Source organism: Opisthocomus hoazin, chromosome 4 (genome assembly GCF_030867145.1).
Source record: "Opisthocomus hoazin isolate bOpiHoa1 chromosome 4, bOpiHoa1.hap1, whole genome shotgun sequence".
Classification (NCBI taxonomy): domain Eukaryota; kingdom Metazoa; phylum Chordata; class Aves; order Opisthocomiformes; family Opisthocomidae; genus Opisthocomus; species Opisthocomus hoazin.
In genome coordinates this window covers 45,078,666-45,095,713 of record NC_134417.1, presented here as the reverse complement: position 1 = coordinate 45,095,713, position 17,048 = coordinate 45,078,666, and the positions used below count along the sequence as shown (strand labels likewise).

Sequence of the window (17,048 nt, the reverse complement as noted above, 5' to 3'; positions counted from 1 at the left end):
ATATCCCACCTGGCTCCATTGCAGCTGAAGAATTAGCAGAATTGCTGCAAAACACGGCGTGTGCAGGTAAGCTCTGATGTGCTGCAGTTCCCGTGGATGGGTAACCTATATGCAGACCGGCGAACTGTCAGATTACGTGGTGGTGTTTTTTTAATAGACAATTTTCATGCAATTTGGAGTCCCTGTGCCTGGAACAACCAACTTAAATCTCCAAGGAGTGTGAATTTAGAGCACTGGGAGGGGGGAAGGAGAGCAGGAAAGGAGTGGTGTCCTCTGGCGTGGCTGGCAGACAATGTTTCTCCAAGGGGGGAAGGTGAGAGGATGGGTGATCACAAGGCAAGATCTCGGGACTATGAGCTCTGCCTCAGACCTTTGTATGACCTAAAGCAGGACGGCTGCCACCTTTGTGTCCTTCTCCCCTGAGGGAAGGAGGTGGGTTGGCTTCTCAGTTTTGCTGTGCCTTGGGGCCGTCTGTCTGCTCCAGGGATTTTGGCAGTGGCCAGCTTGCTTTTTCATGCAAGAACTGGTAAACGAAGAAACCAAGTGGCAGATGTCCCAGGAGAGCCTGGCAGCTTATGGACACCTCTCTCGTTCATCCCAAAATAGGAAGGGAGCAAGAAAACTATCTTGCCCCTGATACAGCCGGTTCCTGAGACACAGGACTGATTTTCTACGGATCTCCAGGGTAGGGTCATCTGGGCACCCTGGTTAGCATGTGAATCAAAGGGTGAATCCTTGCTTTTGGATGCCTGCACTGCTCACTGTAGTTTGGCCTCCAGTTCTGTTTGCTGTCTTTTTAGTGCACACTTATCACCTGATAAAAACCATGAGGTGGTTTTACACCTAGCTGTGGACACTATCTACATCTGCAGTTCCGGCAGGCTGAAAAATAGGCTACTTCTATAGGCTGGCATAACAATTCCTGCGAATGTTTAAAAGAAGGAAAAAAATCTCAGAACTAATTGTTTTTGTTTGTTTTCAAACTTTCCCCATTTTATATGTAAGTTGGTTTTCTCCCCAGTACCCTGCTTTCACGTTTGCTTAGCTTTCTCCAGCGCAATGCTACAATTACTCGCTGTGTTTGCATTCCTTTTTCGCACACTCAATTTAAGAGTAAAAAGTGCTGGTGGTTGTTCTGCTTCATTTTTCATAGCAAGTTCAGTTCCTAGGCTTCATGGAAAACTGTCAGTCACTTGCTGTAGGTACATAGCACCCCACCCACACAGCTCCTTCCAAGTCATCGCTCTTCAGTAGGGCCAATTGTTTAACCATGTTTATAACCAGTGCTATTTCTGGAGTGTTTCCTAAAAGTTGACTGTTTGAAGGTCTACCCGCTTGAGGGTTTGGCTTTCTGCTCTGACGTATTATAGAACAAAGTGCAGGAGCCAGCCTCCATGGGTGTGTGTTGCAGCACGTCTGTGCTGGTGCATGGGCAGGTGGGACCTGTGGCATTGCCCATCTCCTGGGGTTTGGATCCCCCATGTCAGCGTGGCTCAGTGCTCAGGGGCTTTGCGTTTGGATCCAAGCCTTCCCAGTGATGGAGTAGTGTCCACATTGCACACGAATCTGGATGAATTTTAAGCTGCCTGTGGACCATCCTGCTCTAACAGCAAAGCAAATCTGTCACTGTGGTTGAGCTGATACACAACTGCATCTACCCACTTGTGAACTGTGTGTTTGGACTGATCATTTAATATAAAAATACATTTCAATTTCTTTTTGGTGCTTTGGTGGAATTTTTTTCAGTTTCATTTCTGTTGAATAGCTATACGAAATTTCAGCTCTTGTCTTCTGATCACACTTGACAGAGAAGCAAGACCTAATACCTAGAGCTCTGGCAACATTGCAGTGTAGAAATCACATCCCACAAGAGGTTATTTTATCGGCTTACTTGGTAACTTCTTTCTGTAGGAAGACTTTTACATGACAGCTCATCCATCAGGTGTCCGAGGTCATCAGTCTCCCCCTGAAATGCCCGTTCTTCTCCAGCGACTGTAGAAGAGGAACCAGTTATGTAGGTAGGACCCCTTGCCTGTGTCTGCACAAACTAGCTGAGGTTGGCAGGGACCTGAGGAGATCGCCTGGCCCCATCTCCCGCTCAGAGCAAGGTCCCCTGGAGCAGGTTGTCCAGGGCTGTGTCCAGCCAGGTTTTGAGTCTCTCCAAGGGTGGAGACTCCACAGCTTCTCTGGGCAACCTGTGCCAGGGTCTGACCACCCTCACGGAGAAAAAGGGTTCTCTTCAGTTTAAGCAGAATTTCAGTATGTGCCCATCGCTCTGTCTTCTCTACTCACCCCCACCAGGCATTTAAACATGTGGATAAGACCCCCTGAGCCTTCTCTTCTTCCAGGCTGAGCAGTCTCAGCTCTCACTCTCTCCTCACACAACAGCTGCCCCAACCCCTTGATCCTCTTTGTGGCCCTTCGCTGTTCTTGCTTAAGTAAGTCCATGTCCCCCCTGTACTGGGGAGCCCAAAACTGGACCTGGCACTCCAGATGTGGCCTCACTGGTCCTGAGAAACACAAAAATCGGGTACAATGTTGAACATCAGAGACCTTGCTTTTGGGATCCCTGTTGATGGGTGTGATGGAAGTAAGAACCTTTCCTGCTACTGCAGTGGGAAACTAAGCCGGCCCTGGGGCATTTCTGCAAAGCAGCAAGTGGTGCAGGTTTTACTTCCCCTCTTGCATTTTCTTTTATGAGATGTAGTGCTTCCCAAACAGCATTTTCTAAACACAGCTTCTTGAGAGGTGTTCTTCATTGCCGACCAGCCGAGGCTGGCAAGTGGCTTGTGTGTTTTGTTCTCTCCAATGGGCTCAGGGCTAGCTTTCTAACAGGGCTGAAGAGAAAGCAAATATTTTCTGCAACTAGCAGTTGGCCTCACCTCTTGGCAGCGCGGCTGTCTGTGGGTTTTTGTTTCCTTCCTGGGGTGAGGCTGGCCGCTGAGGGCACAGCGCCCAGCCAGCGAGCTCCCAGGCTGCGGGCGCTGGGTGCCCCGCGGTCGCTGCCAGCACCAGTGGCCCGAGCCTCTAGCACAAGGGAGTGCGTGGGAGGTGGCAGGGAGGTGGTGCAGCCACCGACCTCTTTGCAGAGGGCAGGACAGAGTGGTAAGGCTGCTGCGTGCAAGTCACGGCTAAGACGTTCTGGTTTTGTTTTTAGCTGTATTTGCAACAGTCCCCAGCTGTTGGCTTCGGATTCACTCTGGGTACTTCTATACTGGAGATAAAGGGAATAAAGCACTATTTTTTCTCTTTGTACACCATAGTCTGATATTCTCTCATCCCCTGCTTTATCTCCTACCCCTAAGGAGATTATTTTTATGCTCTCCATCAGTGTAGTGACTCCCCACGGTTTTACATTCAAGCTCCCAGCAGTCGTTTGGCTTACCCTTGTTTGCTGATCCTCACAGACCTGTGTTTCTTCCCTGCCTATGGCAGCTTCTGAGCTGGAGAAATGTAACTGTAATTTAATTTTTAATTTTATTTGCAATAGGAGAGACTGAGAGGTCAGGTACTGAAGTGGGGTTCAGCGCTCAGGCAAGAGTGGGACCAAAGAGTAGAGCATATACGAATAACAAGGCTCAGTGGTGCAGGGGTGGAGGTGCTCCTTCCCTTTCGAGGTGCATCCTACCGATGGTCTGCTCCCACAGCCAGAGGTGGGAAGTGCCTTCCCCTTGCGGCAGGGAGGAGCAGAGGTGTTTCAGGACTGTTCCCTGCAAAAGTTGATGGGGGAGAGGGTACACCTAATGTGGTGAGAAACTGGGGTCTCAGTAACCCCCAGGCTGAGCAGACAGGCACAAGAAGCAGAGGCATGGGGTTGGGTTGCTTGTTCTGAGTGTGAATCTTCACCCTCTTTCTGCTTGGTGTCCTTTTCACGTGTCACCAAACTCTCTGGATTCGAATTCCCCTGGGACTGCGAAGGACCGAGTCCCACAAAAGTGTTCAAGGCTCAAAACAAGCTTTTGGCTCGTGACTCCCAAATCCTTACCCACCTTTGCCTACCACCTGGCCCTTTTACTGACCGAAGCCAAGAGCAATCTGGCTGCTGCCTGGGGCACTGACGTGTGTTAATAATGCGCTGCTCTGGCTCTTGCTCGGAGGGGTACTTCAGAAAGTATAAAACACTGTTATATGGTTAACCATTTGGTCTTTTGCCTCAGGACCTCAGTGAACTGGGGTCAGGGTGATCCGCTGGGTAGATCAGTGTTGCTCCGTTGAAGTCAGCTGTGGATGGCGTAGTGCTGGGGTCATGCTTTCTGTGGGCTCACCCAGTAACTTTTCTTCTTTTGTTTATATAAATGTAGGCAAACTTCATGCTTCATCTTTCCTCTGCTGTGTTACAGAGCCACAGGCAGCTGAGCGGTGCCATCAGTGGCACCAGACCTTACACAACGTCTCCTATTTTAATAACATGAGGTTCATTTGAGATTGCAGGCAGGGCAATACGTTGGTTCAGATGTGATCACTTCCACGTTTCTTTTTCTTGGGGAAGAGCTGCGGTTTCTTTCCATTAGCCTGCACGCATGTGGTGGAGACTGCGCTTTGTGGACAGCAGATGTTTCTCTCAGGCCTGAATGCCAAAAAGATTTAACAGAAGAGCAAAAAAGTGATGCTTGTCCCAGCCCCCAGCAGATGGACCACATCTGCTCTGGGCAGGTCCCACCAGGCCCCTCTGGAGTGGAGGAAGCCAGTGTCCCCTGTTCAACCCCTCCACCCTGTGAGCACAAAACGCGGGACTGGCCACAAACAAACAAAAAAATAGCGCTGTGGTAAGCAAGGATGAGGAATCTTCTGCAATTTCTTTTTTTTGGCTTTTAAAAGAAAATTTGTGGTTCATAATACACAATGAGAAGAAGCATGTAGAATAATATTCAGCTCATAAATGCAACTCTGAAACTGCAAGGTCAGCTGTGGCTTCTTGGGTCCAATAACTACAGCAGGAGCAAAGCCACCCTCCCCTCTGCTCCTCCCAGTTTCAGAATTGCAAAACTTCCTATGAAGATTGGTGCTGGCAGGAGCGCAGCTATGTGAAAATAGAGAGCAAGAGAGATACGAGCAAGAACCTGCTGCGAGCAACTCCTTGTTCTCTAGATTTTGACAGATTGACTCTTTGATGTCCTCTCTGAGAATATCCTTTGGCATCCATCTCCATGGCTGTTTCTCAGATTCACACTCCGTGCAGAGATGGTCCAGCTACAACCCCCGCATTTTTCCTGAAGCTCAGCATTGCCAGGGTCCATGGCTTTCACACCACCCCTCATTAGCTCCTGGTCTCACATAAAGGCCCTCTGTTTATTTCTCTGACCAAATGTTTGTGTATTAAGACCTTGTGGTTTATGACCAGTCAGGATCAAAACCAGCAATGCTTCCAGCTTTGCTGCTTTGCATTCATGTGTATCTCAAAACGTGAAGGGATTGTCTGCCAAGGGAACTTTATAAACTCTCTAGAGTTTATAATGAGTCGAGCTGGCTTGTAGGGTGTAACCATAACCTACAGCAAAGAGCCCTGGAAACTTTCAGGATCAGAGTCCAGAGTAAAGCTTGGCAAAGGGCTGTCCTCTTATGCAAAAGAGAAAAAAATTTTACATGCGGTCCTGCAGCAGTTGAAACCTCCCAGACTGGTGTGGAGCACTGTCTTCTTCATGTATGGTCTTCTCTCCTTTGCAGGATGCTGAGGAGGAGGAAGGAGAAGTCATCACCACCTCAGTGGGGGAAGGAGAGGGATGCTCGGTGCCACTGCAGCTCTGCTGGTTGCGGAGGAGGTGGGAGGCAGCCTGGGAAGCGCTGGCTCCACACTGGGACCGGAGGTGCCACCTCCCCTGGCACCGCTACCGCTGCCAAACGGGGGTGAGGGAAGGACCTTTCTTCTGGGTTGGCTTGTATTTCAGAGTGAAATTTCACAGCAGCAGGAGAAGGGGAGGAAGGAAATCTTATTTTCCTGTAAAAGGACTCCCTGCCTGTATCCCGCGTATGGCATGTGGTGGGAATGGTAATGGGGCGGGGAGAAATCCTATCAACCATATCCCAGGGGGGAAGGCTCTCGCTTTCTGCTTTTCCCCTCTGCCTTTGATATCTCCAACCCTCTGACAGATCCCCGGAGCTGCTCAGAGGAGAAATGCAAGGAGAAGAAAGCACTCCAATCACATTGACGCGACTCCATTCCTTCAGCAAGCTATATATATTTTTTTATTTTCTAGTCATTTGAACAGCGGAGAGTTTGGCAATAGTGACAGCCTCGGAAGTGTGCACTCTGCATTTGTGCGTGTGGATGTGTTTTGATCCCTCCAGCTTGGTTCCCACTCAACGTCTTTGAAAAACCCACCATCGTGCTGTTTTTAAACAAAGCAGCAAATTGAAATACTTCTCCCATGGGCTCTCCAAGACCATCATGTCTTGACAGCGCAGAGGATGTAGCCTGAACTGGAGGGGTTATGACCAAGCACTGGACTGCAAAGAACCGCCGATACCTTTCAGCCAACAGCCAGCAAAGCTTCATTAAGCTGTCGGGGTGGCTTGCACTTCTTTCCCACCATTGCTGTTCATTTCAATTCATTTTTTTCTTTAACCCTTTTCTCAGCGAAAAAATACGGAGGCCAGACCTTCAGCTGGGCGTGACTTGATTGGCACAAACAGTACTCAGCAGACTTCTGTTTGCTGAGGACTGTGCCTGCACCAGCAGAGACTGGACTATTTCAGCTGGGTTTCCATCACTTAAACAGGTCAGATGATTCCTAAAGCCACTACCATGAGTTGTCCTGGGGTTCATTTTCAGTACACAGTTGGTTTTTATTCAGCAGTGTATTCCCTAATAGCATTATGTTTCAGCTACTTACGTAATACTTTCATCTTGCTGCAAGTTATCACTGCTCCCCCCACGATGCTGGAGCATAAATAAAGCTTCTGATGGGATTTTAGGTCAACCCATGCCTGTTACTTGCTAACGCATTCATGCACATAACTGGATCAGTCGGACAACCCATTGAGCAGCTGGTACTCAGCCAATAAACCCAATTGTATCTCTCGATGCAAAGCAGGAGTAACTCCCTCTGCTTGCTGAGACAGGACCTCGATCCCCAGCAGCCTGAGTCAGGGCACTGTGAGGAACAAGGAGCTGCCAGGGCTTAGGGGGGAGCAAAACAGGAGAAGAACGCAGGAACTAGCTATGCTGGCATCCCCACAAAGCTCAGCAAGATGGGAAAGGACATTGCAGAGCTACAGCCCCGGGCAGCCGAGGCAGCTGTTTGCCAGGCTGGACTGCTGCACTGGTTCTTTGCCAAAACAACCGAGCCATCCTAAATAATTCCCTGTGTAAAAAAATATCCCTATAAATTGTGCCTTAGTAAGAGCGATGCAGCTGCTAACGGGGCTGGATGTGGCCAGACGAAATGCTCTAACGCTCTCTGATCCGACACCGAGCCGCGACGACTCTCTTTGCAAAGAGTCACTCTACTTGAACACGTGCGTGCGTGCATACGTACATGTAGACGTACACATACCTATAGCTTTATCATCCTGCTGCCAAGGGGGAAGACCCAGGCTGCGGGCGGGAAGGGAGAGCCCCCGCCACTACACGATCATGAACTGGCAGATGTAGGGCAGCTGGTCTTTGCACCTCTTGTCAAACCACTTGCCGACGGCGGCCCCCGACAAAGCCGCGCAGTTTTCCAGCTTGCCGCCGTCGGGCTGGGTGGTGATTTCAGTCTCCCAGTTCTTGTAGCGGATGGGGCCGCCCGTCATGTCGACCCACTTGCCCTCTGCCGCCATGTCGTTGAGGCCCAGCCAGATCTCTGCCTCCGAGCCGATGCTCTTGCGCATGTAGTCGTAGAGAGCGTCGTTCTCCTCCCCGCTCTGCGGGGTGCTGAGCGTGCCGCCCTGCGAGATGCAGTTTTCGCTGGCCTCGTGGTACGTCTTGGTCTCCGAAAATGCGAGAAAGCATTTTAGGTGAATTTTGGTGCCTTTCAGGCAAACTGAGAGGTTACCACACAAACAGAACAAAAAGACAGAAAGGGAATTGGTTTTAAAAATGGCGCCAAGGAAGAGGCAGCAGCAGCAAATGCAGCGGCCAAACCACCAGCTTCATTTCTTCAGCCGCACAGCATCCCTCAGCAGCACGGGAGTCGCAGGGGCCCTCTCCCTCCTACACAGGGCATGGCCGCAGGGACGTGGGGACGTGCCCTCCCCTTCTGCAAACTGTTGGGAAAACTGGACCTCAGGGTGCCCCCACCACCCTCCTGTGTTCTGCTGGTGCCAGAGTAGAGGCCCAGCATGTTCCTCCTGCCCTTTCCCCTGGCCTCACTCTTCCCCAGATGCTGCTACGCTTTCTCTGACGAGCTTTCTAGAGGCAAGGTTGGCTGTGGGCTCTGCAGGGGCATTGGAGTGTTTTGGAAAAAAGGCTGCAATGTGAATTCAATCATCTTAATTATGCAAGCATGAGAAAAATGTCTTTTTTAATAGGCCTTCATCAGAAGTGTTGTGTTTGCATAGCTTGAAGTCTTCAGAGGAAATTTCTACTTGCCTCTGATTTTCTTGTTAACAACAGCAATTTAATTTTTTTTAAGCTTTAAACCCTGAAAGCACAGGGTACTCTAGCCAAACAATAACTAATCAGAGCCATGCATTAATAACCAAACCGATGAATGTGGGTTTGGGTCTAAAGCCTTGATTTTGCTTGTCTTCCTTTTCTTTCAAGGAGAAAATTCTCCTTATCTTGTGTTTTCATCTTGTTTCTGTTTTGTATTCTGCAAATCCCTCTCCTATTGATGTTGGTGGAGTTCATACGGGATAACCATGGAGCATGGCTAGAAGACGGACATTTGTCCTCTGTACGTGTTCAATGAAGCATGATGGGACCGACCTCCATGATGTTCCCTGGGCAATATCACGGTGTATATACGAGACCAGGTCACCATTTCACACAAAACAGTAAGCCACTTTTGACTGAAGTACAGATTAATCCATTACCCATCCCTCTAACTCATAAAGGAAAATGAATATCTGGCTTAGTGTCATAGAAATATCAATGGCTTTACAAATGGGAAGCTCTAGCACATAAAGGGGGTGGGGGGTGGGCAACATGCTGCACGACTCATGAACTGCCTGAAGAGTTTCATCTGCCTGGAGGAATTGCAGCAAGCCCACAACTTTGCACCAAATCACGGCTTTGATCTCCCAACCTCTCTCCCCGTGATGGACTCCCTGTCACAGGGCGCATGGGCATCTCTTGTCAAAATGAGTGGAGCACTTGTAGCTGCTTTATAAGCAGCTCCTGTCTCAAAGAAAAAGCCATGCCTTCATCAGCAAGTCCTTTACCTGTCTGGAGTGCTTGCTTTTCCTTCAGTAGAGCAACCTCCTGAGAGATGTTGTCAATCATGGCCTTCAGGTCTTCAATCATTTTGAGGCTCACACCATCTGTTGGAGAAATCAAGGGAGGAGCATAAAGCATCCCTCGGGGAGGGAGCCAAAGCTGTTGCTGTCATCAAAGCTCCCCATTTCTCTGCCCTCAGAGAAAGACAAGCAAAAGAAATCCACAAATTCAACATCTGTGTTCCCTTACGCATCCATGAGAGTGAGTGTTTGCTCGCTAGCCTGGTTCCACCATCAACCCAGTTTTCCCAGTTTGGGGTTTGGGGCTTCACGGGTCGGGAGGTCTCCCCCTTGGGCTGCCACTGCAATGCTGGGGGTCACACACATGAACATCGCAAGATGCAGGCTCCTCTCTGTAGCCCCTATGTAGGGCACTCACCTCGGGTGATACTGCACTGGGGTCAAGCTCCCAAAATGCAGGAGGACACCATCTGATGCTGCCCTGCCTGAGCAGAAGTCCTGCCACACACAAGAGTTTTGTGGGGAACTTAAAGCTGCTGATGAATAGGATTTATTTTTTTTTGATTCCTCAGAAACATGCCATCCCTGTCTCTATTCACAGCACACCCTCCTGGCTTCCCTTAAACACCCCAACACATGATTTTCTCTGTATGCATTCCTTGCTGTGCCCCTGCATTAGTCAGCTCTCGTGGGTGCATTAGCCCAGGCTGATCCTCAGCAGAAAGGGGCTAGAAGGGTTGCAATACCTCCACTAGATCTGCCCCTGCACCGCCAGCCACCCCTTCCCACCACAAGGCACCACTTCCTGCAGCCCACCAACCATGGCATCCCTCAGGCCACCACAGCCGCCTCTGCCCTGCCCCACCTCTTCCTTCAGCATAGAATCATAGAATGGTTTGGGTTGGAAGGGACCTTAAAGATCATCTGGTTCCAACCCCACTGCCATGAGCAGGGACATCTTCCACTAGACCAGGTTGCTTAGAGCTCCATCCAACCTGGCATCCCCAGCGCAGGTACCCAAAAACTGGCCAGAGCTGCTCTCCTGCCGTGAGAAGATGCCTCCTTAACCAGGGAGTTGACTGCAGCCAGCTACTAAAGCTCATGTCTTGCTAGGTGTGTTGCCTCTGCGATGGCTCCAACCAGCTATTAATCGGTACTTGGATTTCTTCCGTCTAGGAGCGAAGGGACTATTACGCCTTGGAGGTGGTGGGAGATCAGACATGGAGGCATTTGTATTTATTATGCTATCTTGCTGCTCCTATTACTTTACCTCGCCTGGCCTAAGCATCTGGTAGTCCTCATGGGGTGAAAGGAAAGGGGACAATTTGCCCGTGAACGCAGTAGGACAGCTTCCTCGAGGGTCGAGGAGATGGTGAGCCAAGGAGATGATGAGCCGAGGCACCAAGCCAGCAAAGCAGGGAAGCAGCTTGGATGCAGAACAAAACCACCAGCCCAAAGATCACATGGTGCCAAGAATATGAATAGCCAGACGCTTCAGGAGGAGGGCATTAAGCTGCTTTACTCATTGCTCAATTAACTTTAATGGCTTCATGTAACACTGAGGCAGTAGTTATTATTTTGCTGCCTTTGATGAAAACACTTTGTGGGAAACAGCTAATTAATGCCTTTATTTTTTCCATGAAAGCCTGTCTTGCAGCAGAACAAATGCCACTTAAGTATCAGTAACATCCAAGGGCCATGGCAGGACACTGCCAATGAGGCTTGCTGGGGTAGATCCTTATGTTGTTCCAGCCAAGTTTGCTGGTGGGTTCCCATCCAGAGGGTCCCCGCCACGCAAGGTGACACGTCTCCTTGATACATACTTAAGCGCCCTGTCCCTTTTCACCACCTCATTTCCAAATCCTGGGCCACAATGACGTTCCTACAGCAGCGCGTTCGCTGGGACATCACAAGGAGAACCGGCAGCGGGTTGTTAATTTGCACGTCAGCTGCAAAGTGAGTACCACAGCTGCGTCAACAGACATCAAGTTTTCTATTTTATTGCCACAGGTTTTTGTCTCTGTGCTGTCGTCTCCTCAAGGCTCGCCTCCTGCAGCCCGTGATCGAGGCTATTACAGCTTGGGTTTGCTGCGACTGAAGGCATCGTGGCGGCTGCCAGTGCTGCCCATGGGAGCTGGAGTGGGTCCTTGTGCGGCTAACCGTGAGTAGCAGGATTAGGCGCAGGCAGAGGCAAGATGAAAAGTGGACTCACAGAAGGACGTGGGTCGGAATAGCCTGTTGATTTGAAAGCCTGGCCAGTGGCGTATTTGACACTGCAAATGGGAACTCTTCCCAGTTTTCCTTGTTCTGATTATATGCTGAATAACAAACAAATCCTTCTCTACTTAATTTTGATTCTTTAACTATCCCTATATGAAATTTGGATCTATATCTGGGTTGCTTAGATTTGCCTGGGCAGGCATCATCTGGTTTGTTCCCATCCGAACAGGTTTCTGTCCCCCAGTGGGGCGGGTGTTGCTCTGGTTCACAACGCCTGTCATCCAACCTCCCCGGCCGTCGGCATTTCTTCTGACACCAGGCATTCCCGCTGGAAAAGTCAGGTCCCATATTGCAGTCTGTTGCCTGGATCAGAGGAGGGGATTTGTTGCAGTTTAACCTGGCAGACGCCAGCTAAACACCAGACAGCCACTCGCTCACCCCTTCCCTTCCCCCCCAGTGGGATGGGGAGGAGAAATGGACAATGGGGGGAACTCACGGGTTGAGATAAAAACCGTTTAGTAAGGCAACAAAGGAAATAATAATGCTAATAATAGTAATGATAATAATAATTATAATAATGAATGTGCCAAACTATATGCAACACAATTTTTTCTCACCACCTGATGACTTATTCACAGACCGAAAAAAAATTTGAATTCCCAGCCAAGAGAGGATTCAAACTCTGGAAAACTGAGAAGAGTCGAAAACAAAAAGCCTCCTCTCCCCAGCTGACCCCTACTGGTAAGCTGAGCATGACTTTTATGGTATGGAATATTTGCGTTGGCCAGCTTGGCTATCTGTCTGGCTATGCTCTGCTCCCTCCCACCTCCTGCCAACTTGCTCATTAGATGAATATGAGAAACTGGAAAAAGTCCTCGATTTCTAGCAACAACTGAAAACACCAGTGTTATCAACAGACTTCTTGTACTAAAACCAAAACACAGCAGTTACTGGGAGGAAAATTAACTCTGTCCCAGCTGAAACCAGGACAGGACTGAACATATCATCACTGGTTTTATATCAGTGTAAATGTTCACGGGCATTTTCTGTGAAGAGCACCCAGGCTACAAGGCGACACAGGAGTTCTGGGCAGCATCAGGAGCGGCGCTCACATCAGCCCCTACCCGCTGTGATATCAGCATCTGGACTCTGATGGCCGGCTCCATTACCTTCAAAATACATCTAAGAGCTACGAAAAGATGCTCCCTCCCATGCCCCCAGAACCCCGCCATGGCTGTGACCACGGGGATCCCCCCCCGCCCACGGCCAGCAGGTCCCCAGCCTGCATCCCCGAGCCGGGGGTGCCATCGCCCACCTCCCCTGGGAACCTTCTGGGAGAGACCCCTGGGGCCACCTGAGAAGGGCAAATCCCGCCTGCCCCCCCAAGACGTTGGGGTTCAGGGAGAGTTTGCTGAGCCCACAGCAGGCAAAGTGAATCTGCTGTCTCAGCGTCTTCTACACGGTATTGGTTTGGCTTTGTCATGTTGAAACAGCACCATTTTTGTTCTGAAGCAGATCCAAATGCAAGAAATAATTACAAAAAAGAAGAAGAAAAAAACAAAATAAAAAAAAAATAACACAAAAGTAAAAAAAGAGATAAGAAGCTTGGCTCGAATCATCATTTTCTTTTCCAACATTCATGGTTTGGCTGTGCAGATTAAAAAATAAATCAATCCAGCCATACACCCCAAGCCTCCAGTGGCTTCACCCTGCCTGACCCTCCCCAGTGAATGGGGATGGGGGCAATGGGGGCCTGGGATGGGGATGGGATGGGGCCATCAGGAGCAGCTGAGCCCCAGCCCCTGCAGTGGGTGGGCAGGCAGGCAGGCTTGGACATGGCGAGGAGCTGGGGGCAAAGAGGACTTTTGTGGGGGATTTTTTAGCACTTTCCTCCCTCTTTCTCCACTCCCTGGCATCGGTAAAAATCAGAAAGATGTTAACTGAGAAATGCTGGAAGTTTCCAGTAAAGGCAGGGCAGCTGACCCGCCACGGGGCTGGATGCGGCTGGCCAAAAAATGCCAAGTTGTTGGGTTTTTTCCTTTTCCCCACAGAAAGCCTGACCTCTCCTTTGAAAAGAAACTCCAAAGCTCTCAGTAAAAATTGCCACCAGCTGTCCTGGGATGGCTTGATTTTCAGGACACCCCCCCCCCCCCCCCCCCAAATGTTTTTAAATCAGAACCTGATTTTCCCATCGAAAAGGTGATTTTTCTCTCACCTTCTTGTCACCCATCGGTTACAAACAGCAGTGGCAGTGATATGGACGGAAAAATAAGATTCCTCTAAGAAACGTATCTCTCTCGGTACCTCCAGCGAGTGCCAGGCACGTATGCACCTTATATGAGCCCAGGGGGGTATTTTTTGCTCTAGAAAACTGCCATGGACTAGAGATGTGCAATAAGCAGCTATGCCGAGATTTCCTAGCAAGACCTAGTGGGAGAAAAAGGAAAGCTTTCTCAAGGATGGGATCTGACAAAAATAGCCACCGGCTGCGCGCCGAGAGCAGCCCAGCCAAGCGAATTCCTTGGATGCTTCTTCCTTGCTCCCCGCTTCGCTCTGAGCAGGAGAGCGCCTGCCAGCAGTGGTCCGAGCCCACGCTTCCTTATTTCCTGTAATTCGTGTGCCTTGAGTCGGAGGGAGAAAGGATGGGACACTAGCAAAAAAGGAGAAGGGAAAAAATAAACAACCCACCAGGGAAAAGAAAACGTCGGCATCTTTTTGTGTGCCTTACCCTCTGGTAAGCCTGAACAGTCGGAGCTCACGCACAGCTTGACGTACACCCGGGGCAAGGGTTTTAAAATGAAGATCCCTGTGGCTGCTTAATGGAGTATTTGTCACCTGACTGCTCTTGTCACCAAATCTACAGCAGCTGTCTGTCATCTCCCACTGACTTGCCGCTGAAACATGAACGAGGAGGGGTAGGGGGGTCATAGAAATGGAGATTTTAAAAGTTTGGGGCGAACCTTAGACATAACGTGGAAAACGCGTTGCCCCCTGAAATTCAGACCAAGGTGTCCCATCAAATTTGTTCAGGGTAGGAGCCCACCAAAACCATTTCAATACCCTCACTATTTTACACAATTATTCCCATGGGGGGGAGACACTTTGTTAGGTTTTTAGATGCTTTTTTGTAAGTTTCATTACATCACTGTTAAATGCCCAAACAACCGGGCTAATTGCATCCCCCCCAAGCCCCGCGAGGTTTCCTTGCAGGGAGGGTGCCGCCGCTCCTTACCTTTCTTGGAAGCCACCGGTTTTGGCCGGACTTTGGCGTTCTGCTGGCTGGAGACGTGGGCGAGGGCGAGGAGGCAGAGGAGCAGGCAGGCTCCCCGGAGCGCCATGCCGCTGCCGTGTCCGGCGCCGAGCGGCTCCGCTCTGCCTGCAGACGGCCGGCTTCGCACCGGCTCGGATCAGAAATGGCTGTTCCAGAAAGCCGCCCGCTGAGCCCCGGCCAGAGGCAGCCTCCCGGCCAAGGCTGAAAGCATCCCAGAGGGTTTGCATTTCTTTGCATGCTGCTTGGTTTCGTGTTGTGTTTTTTTTTTTTTTTTTAAAGAAAAAAAGAGAAGGGAATGAAAGTGCTGGAAGTCTGCTAAGCTAAACATAAGGAAAGGCTGCGAGGGTAGCTGGAATGGTTTCCTACGGCTTTTAGCAAAATGCCACGGGCTTGATCCGGTGTGTCAGCGATGGCGACGACGATGTGAGTTGTGGTAGGGCAGAGCCATGCCAGGAGAGCCAGCCGCTTCCCCCCCTCCGTCTTGGCAGTGAGTTCTGCTTTGCCCTTAGGCAGCCACCCTTTGAGGGCAGCTTCCAACGGACCTCTGTTTTTGGGAACCCCGTTGCAAAAGGAGGGTGCTGTGCACAGCAGCCCCATGGTGCATGTGACTGTGCCTTTGCTCTCGCCCAGCTCCCAGATTTCCGTCGCAGGATAAGGCTTTGGTGTGCGCCCACATGGGGCAGCTTGGTGGCACCCCCCTGGGCTGTGGGACCTGCCTGGGGCCGGGGACAGCAGGGGCTGACCTGGTGTTTGCCCCCTTTTCTTTGCACCAGTGGCTGGGGACGGAGGGTGGCTCCCAGCCCTGCGCTTGAGTTGCCGGTTCTGGGGCAGTTCCAGCGTCAATCACTCTCCCCACGGCGATTCCCATCCTTGGGGGTGAGGACATCTGCGTTGGCCATAATGTCCCCTACCCCTGTGGCAATTTTGCAAGGACAAGTGTGGTCAGTGCTGTGGGGCTGCCCGGCAGCAGCATCACACCGAGACCTCGGAGGTGCCTGGGTCGCACCTTCCAGGGAAGCTAGACCCCTTTTGTGGCAAACGCATCCCCACCACCAGACCACACAGTGGCTTCACGTGGTTTTTGTTTTCCCAAACTGCTTTCACTTCTGTAGGGCAGCAAACAAAACAACAGCTCTAGAGGTTTTAACCAAAGAGCTCATTGTGTTACCCTTCAACCCTTCCCATTGCCCTGGCTGGGGGCTGGAGGTGTTTCAGCTCTGCCTCACCCCACCGGGCAGGGGAGATCTCAGCCTCTACACCTCTGTCCCGAAAGTGATCTAACAAAGGACCATGTTTCGGCAGGCCTGGGCAAAACCATGGATGAAGAAAGCTGGAAAGATGTTCCACCTGTTACTGCAGATGTCCCACTACGAGGAAGGCTGCTCCATCTCCACACCGAGCGCATTGCAGCCGCCTGGCGCTGGACCACTTCCCTTCCTCCTCTGGCAGTACTCACGCCTTTGAGAGTCAAAATCTACAGGTGCACCTTGCATTTAGGAAACTCGTCACATGTCAGGGTCAATAATCCAAAGTCTCTCGTGGCCAGGTCTGTCAAAGCACTGAGACGCTTCGTGAGGCACGGCAGCTCTGGCAAGTGGTTGACGCTTCACACCCACCGCCCTGGAGTCAGGCCGAGTATGTGATGGGTCTTCCCTGGGGCCTCCTGAGTGGTTAGGTGACCAAAAATACTTAGAAATTTGGGCCTTCACTCAGTTTTGGGAACGTTCAGGCTTCTAAATACCTCTAGAGCTGTAACAGACACCCAGGGTGAGCTGGACTTGGGATGGGGGGAACACGCTCCACAAAAAGCCGTTTTCCCTGACACCCCCTTGCAGGGTCCCAGCCTGACTTCTTGGAGCAGCTGGGCTGCGCTGAGCCGCCCTGCAGCCTAAATCAAGACCCCCACCTGATTTTTTGGGTGCTGTGGTTGTTCAGCAGCTGCAGCACAAGCAGGTGAGGCTTTCCTGCATGAGGAACAAGAACAATCTAAGCAAGTGGAGGAAATTCACGTGGAGAGAAGAGTGAGAGAGAGAGGGAGAGAAACAAAGTGCTCCAGACATTGGCCATTAACCTTAAATCGTTTCTGAAAAATTAAGGCAAGATGCCACCCAGCAGAGTGCGAACCACTGGAGTCGTAGAAGAAAGCCCTGCCCTTACATCCTACCTGAATAGAGCTCCCTTTCAGTCCAGACTTTTGAAGCCAAGGAGAAACAGGTTTGATTTTCCCTCCCCTTTA

At 50.5% G+C, this 17,048-nt stretch overlaps 2 protein-coding genes across 2 annotated transcripts in view; one reads left to right on the top strand and one right to left on the bottom strand.

The window, feature by feature from the left end:
- CDCP1 (CUB domain containing protein 1) overlaps positions 1–5,812 on the top strand; it is a 43,060-nt gene extending 37,248 nt beyond the window's left edge. Inside the window, exon 8 of the mRNA XM_075418841.1 lies at positions 5,665–5,812. Within this exon, the coding sequence (XP_075274956.1) occupies positions 5,665–5,672 (8 nt within the window). The 3' untranslated portion in view covers positions 5,673–5,812. The remainder of the gene's footprint in view (positions 1–5,664) is intronic.
- A 348-nt stretch (positions 5,813–6,160) lies between these two features.
- On the bottom strand, positions 6,161–15,010 carry CLEC3B (C-type lectin domain family 3 member B). The gene is made up of 3 exons (XM_075418838.1): positions 14,774–15,010; positions 9,307–9,405; positions 6,161–7,964 (listed from the first exon to the last, which is right to left on the bottom strand). Exons 1-3 carry the CDS (start codon positions 14,877–14,879, stop codon positions 7,564–7,566), a joined length of 606 nt encoding a protein of 201 aa, XP_075274953.1. The 5' UTR covers positions 14,880–15,010; the 3' UTR covers positions 6,161–7,563.
- Positions 15,011–17,048: the final 2,038 nt, after the last annotated feature.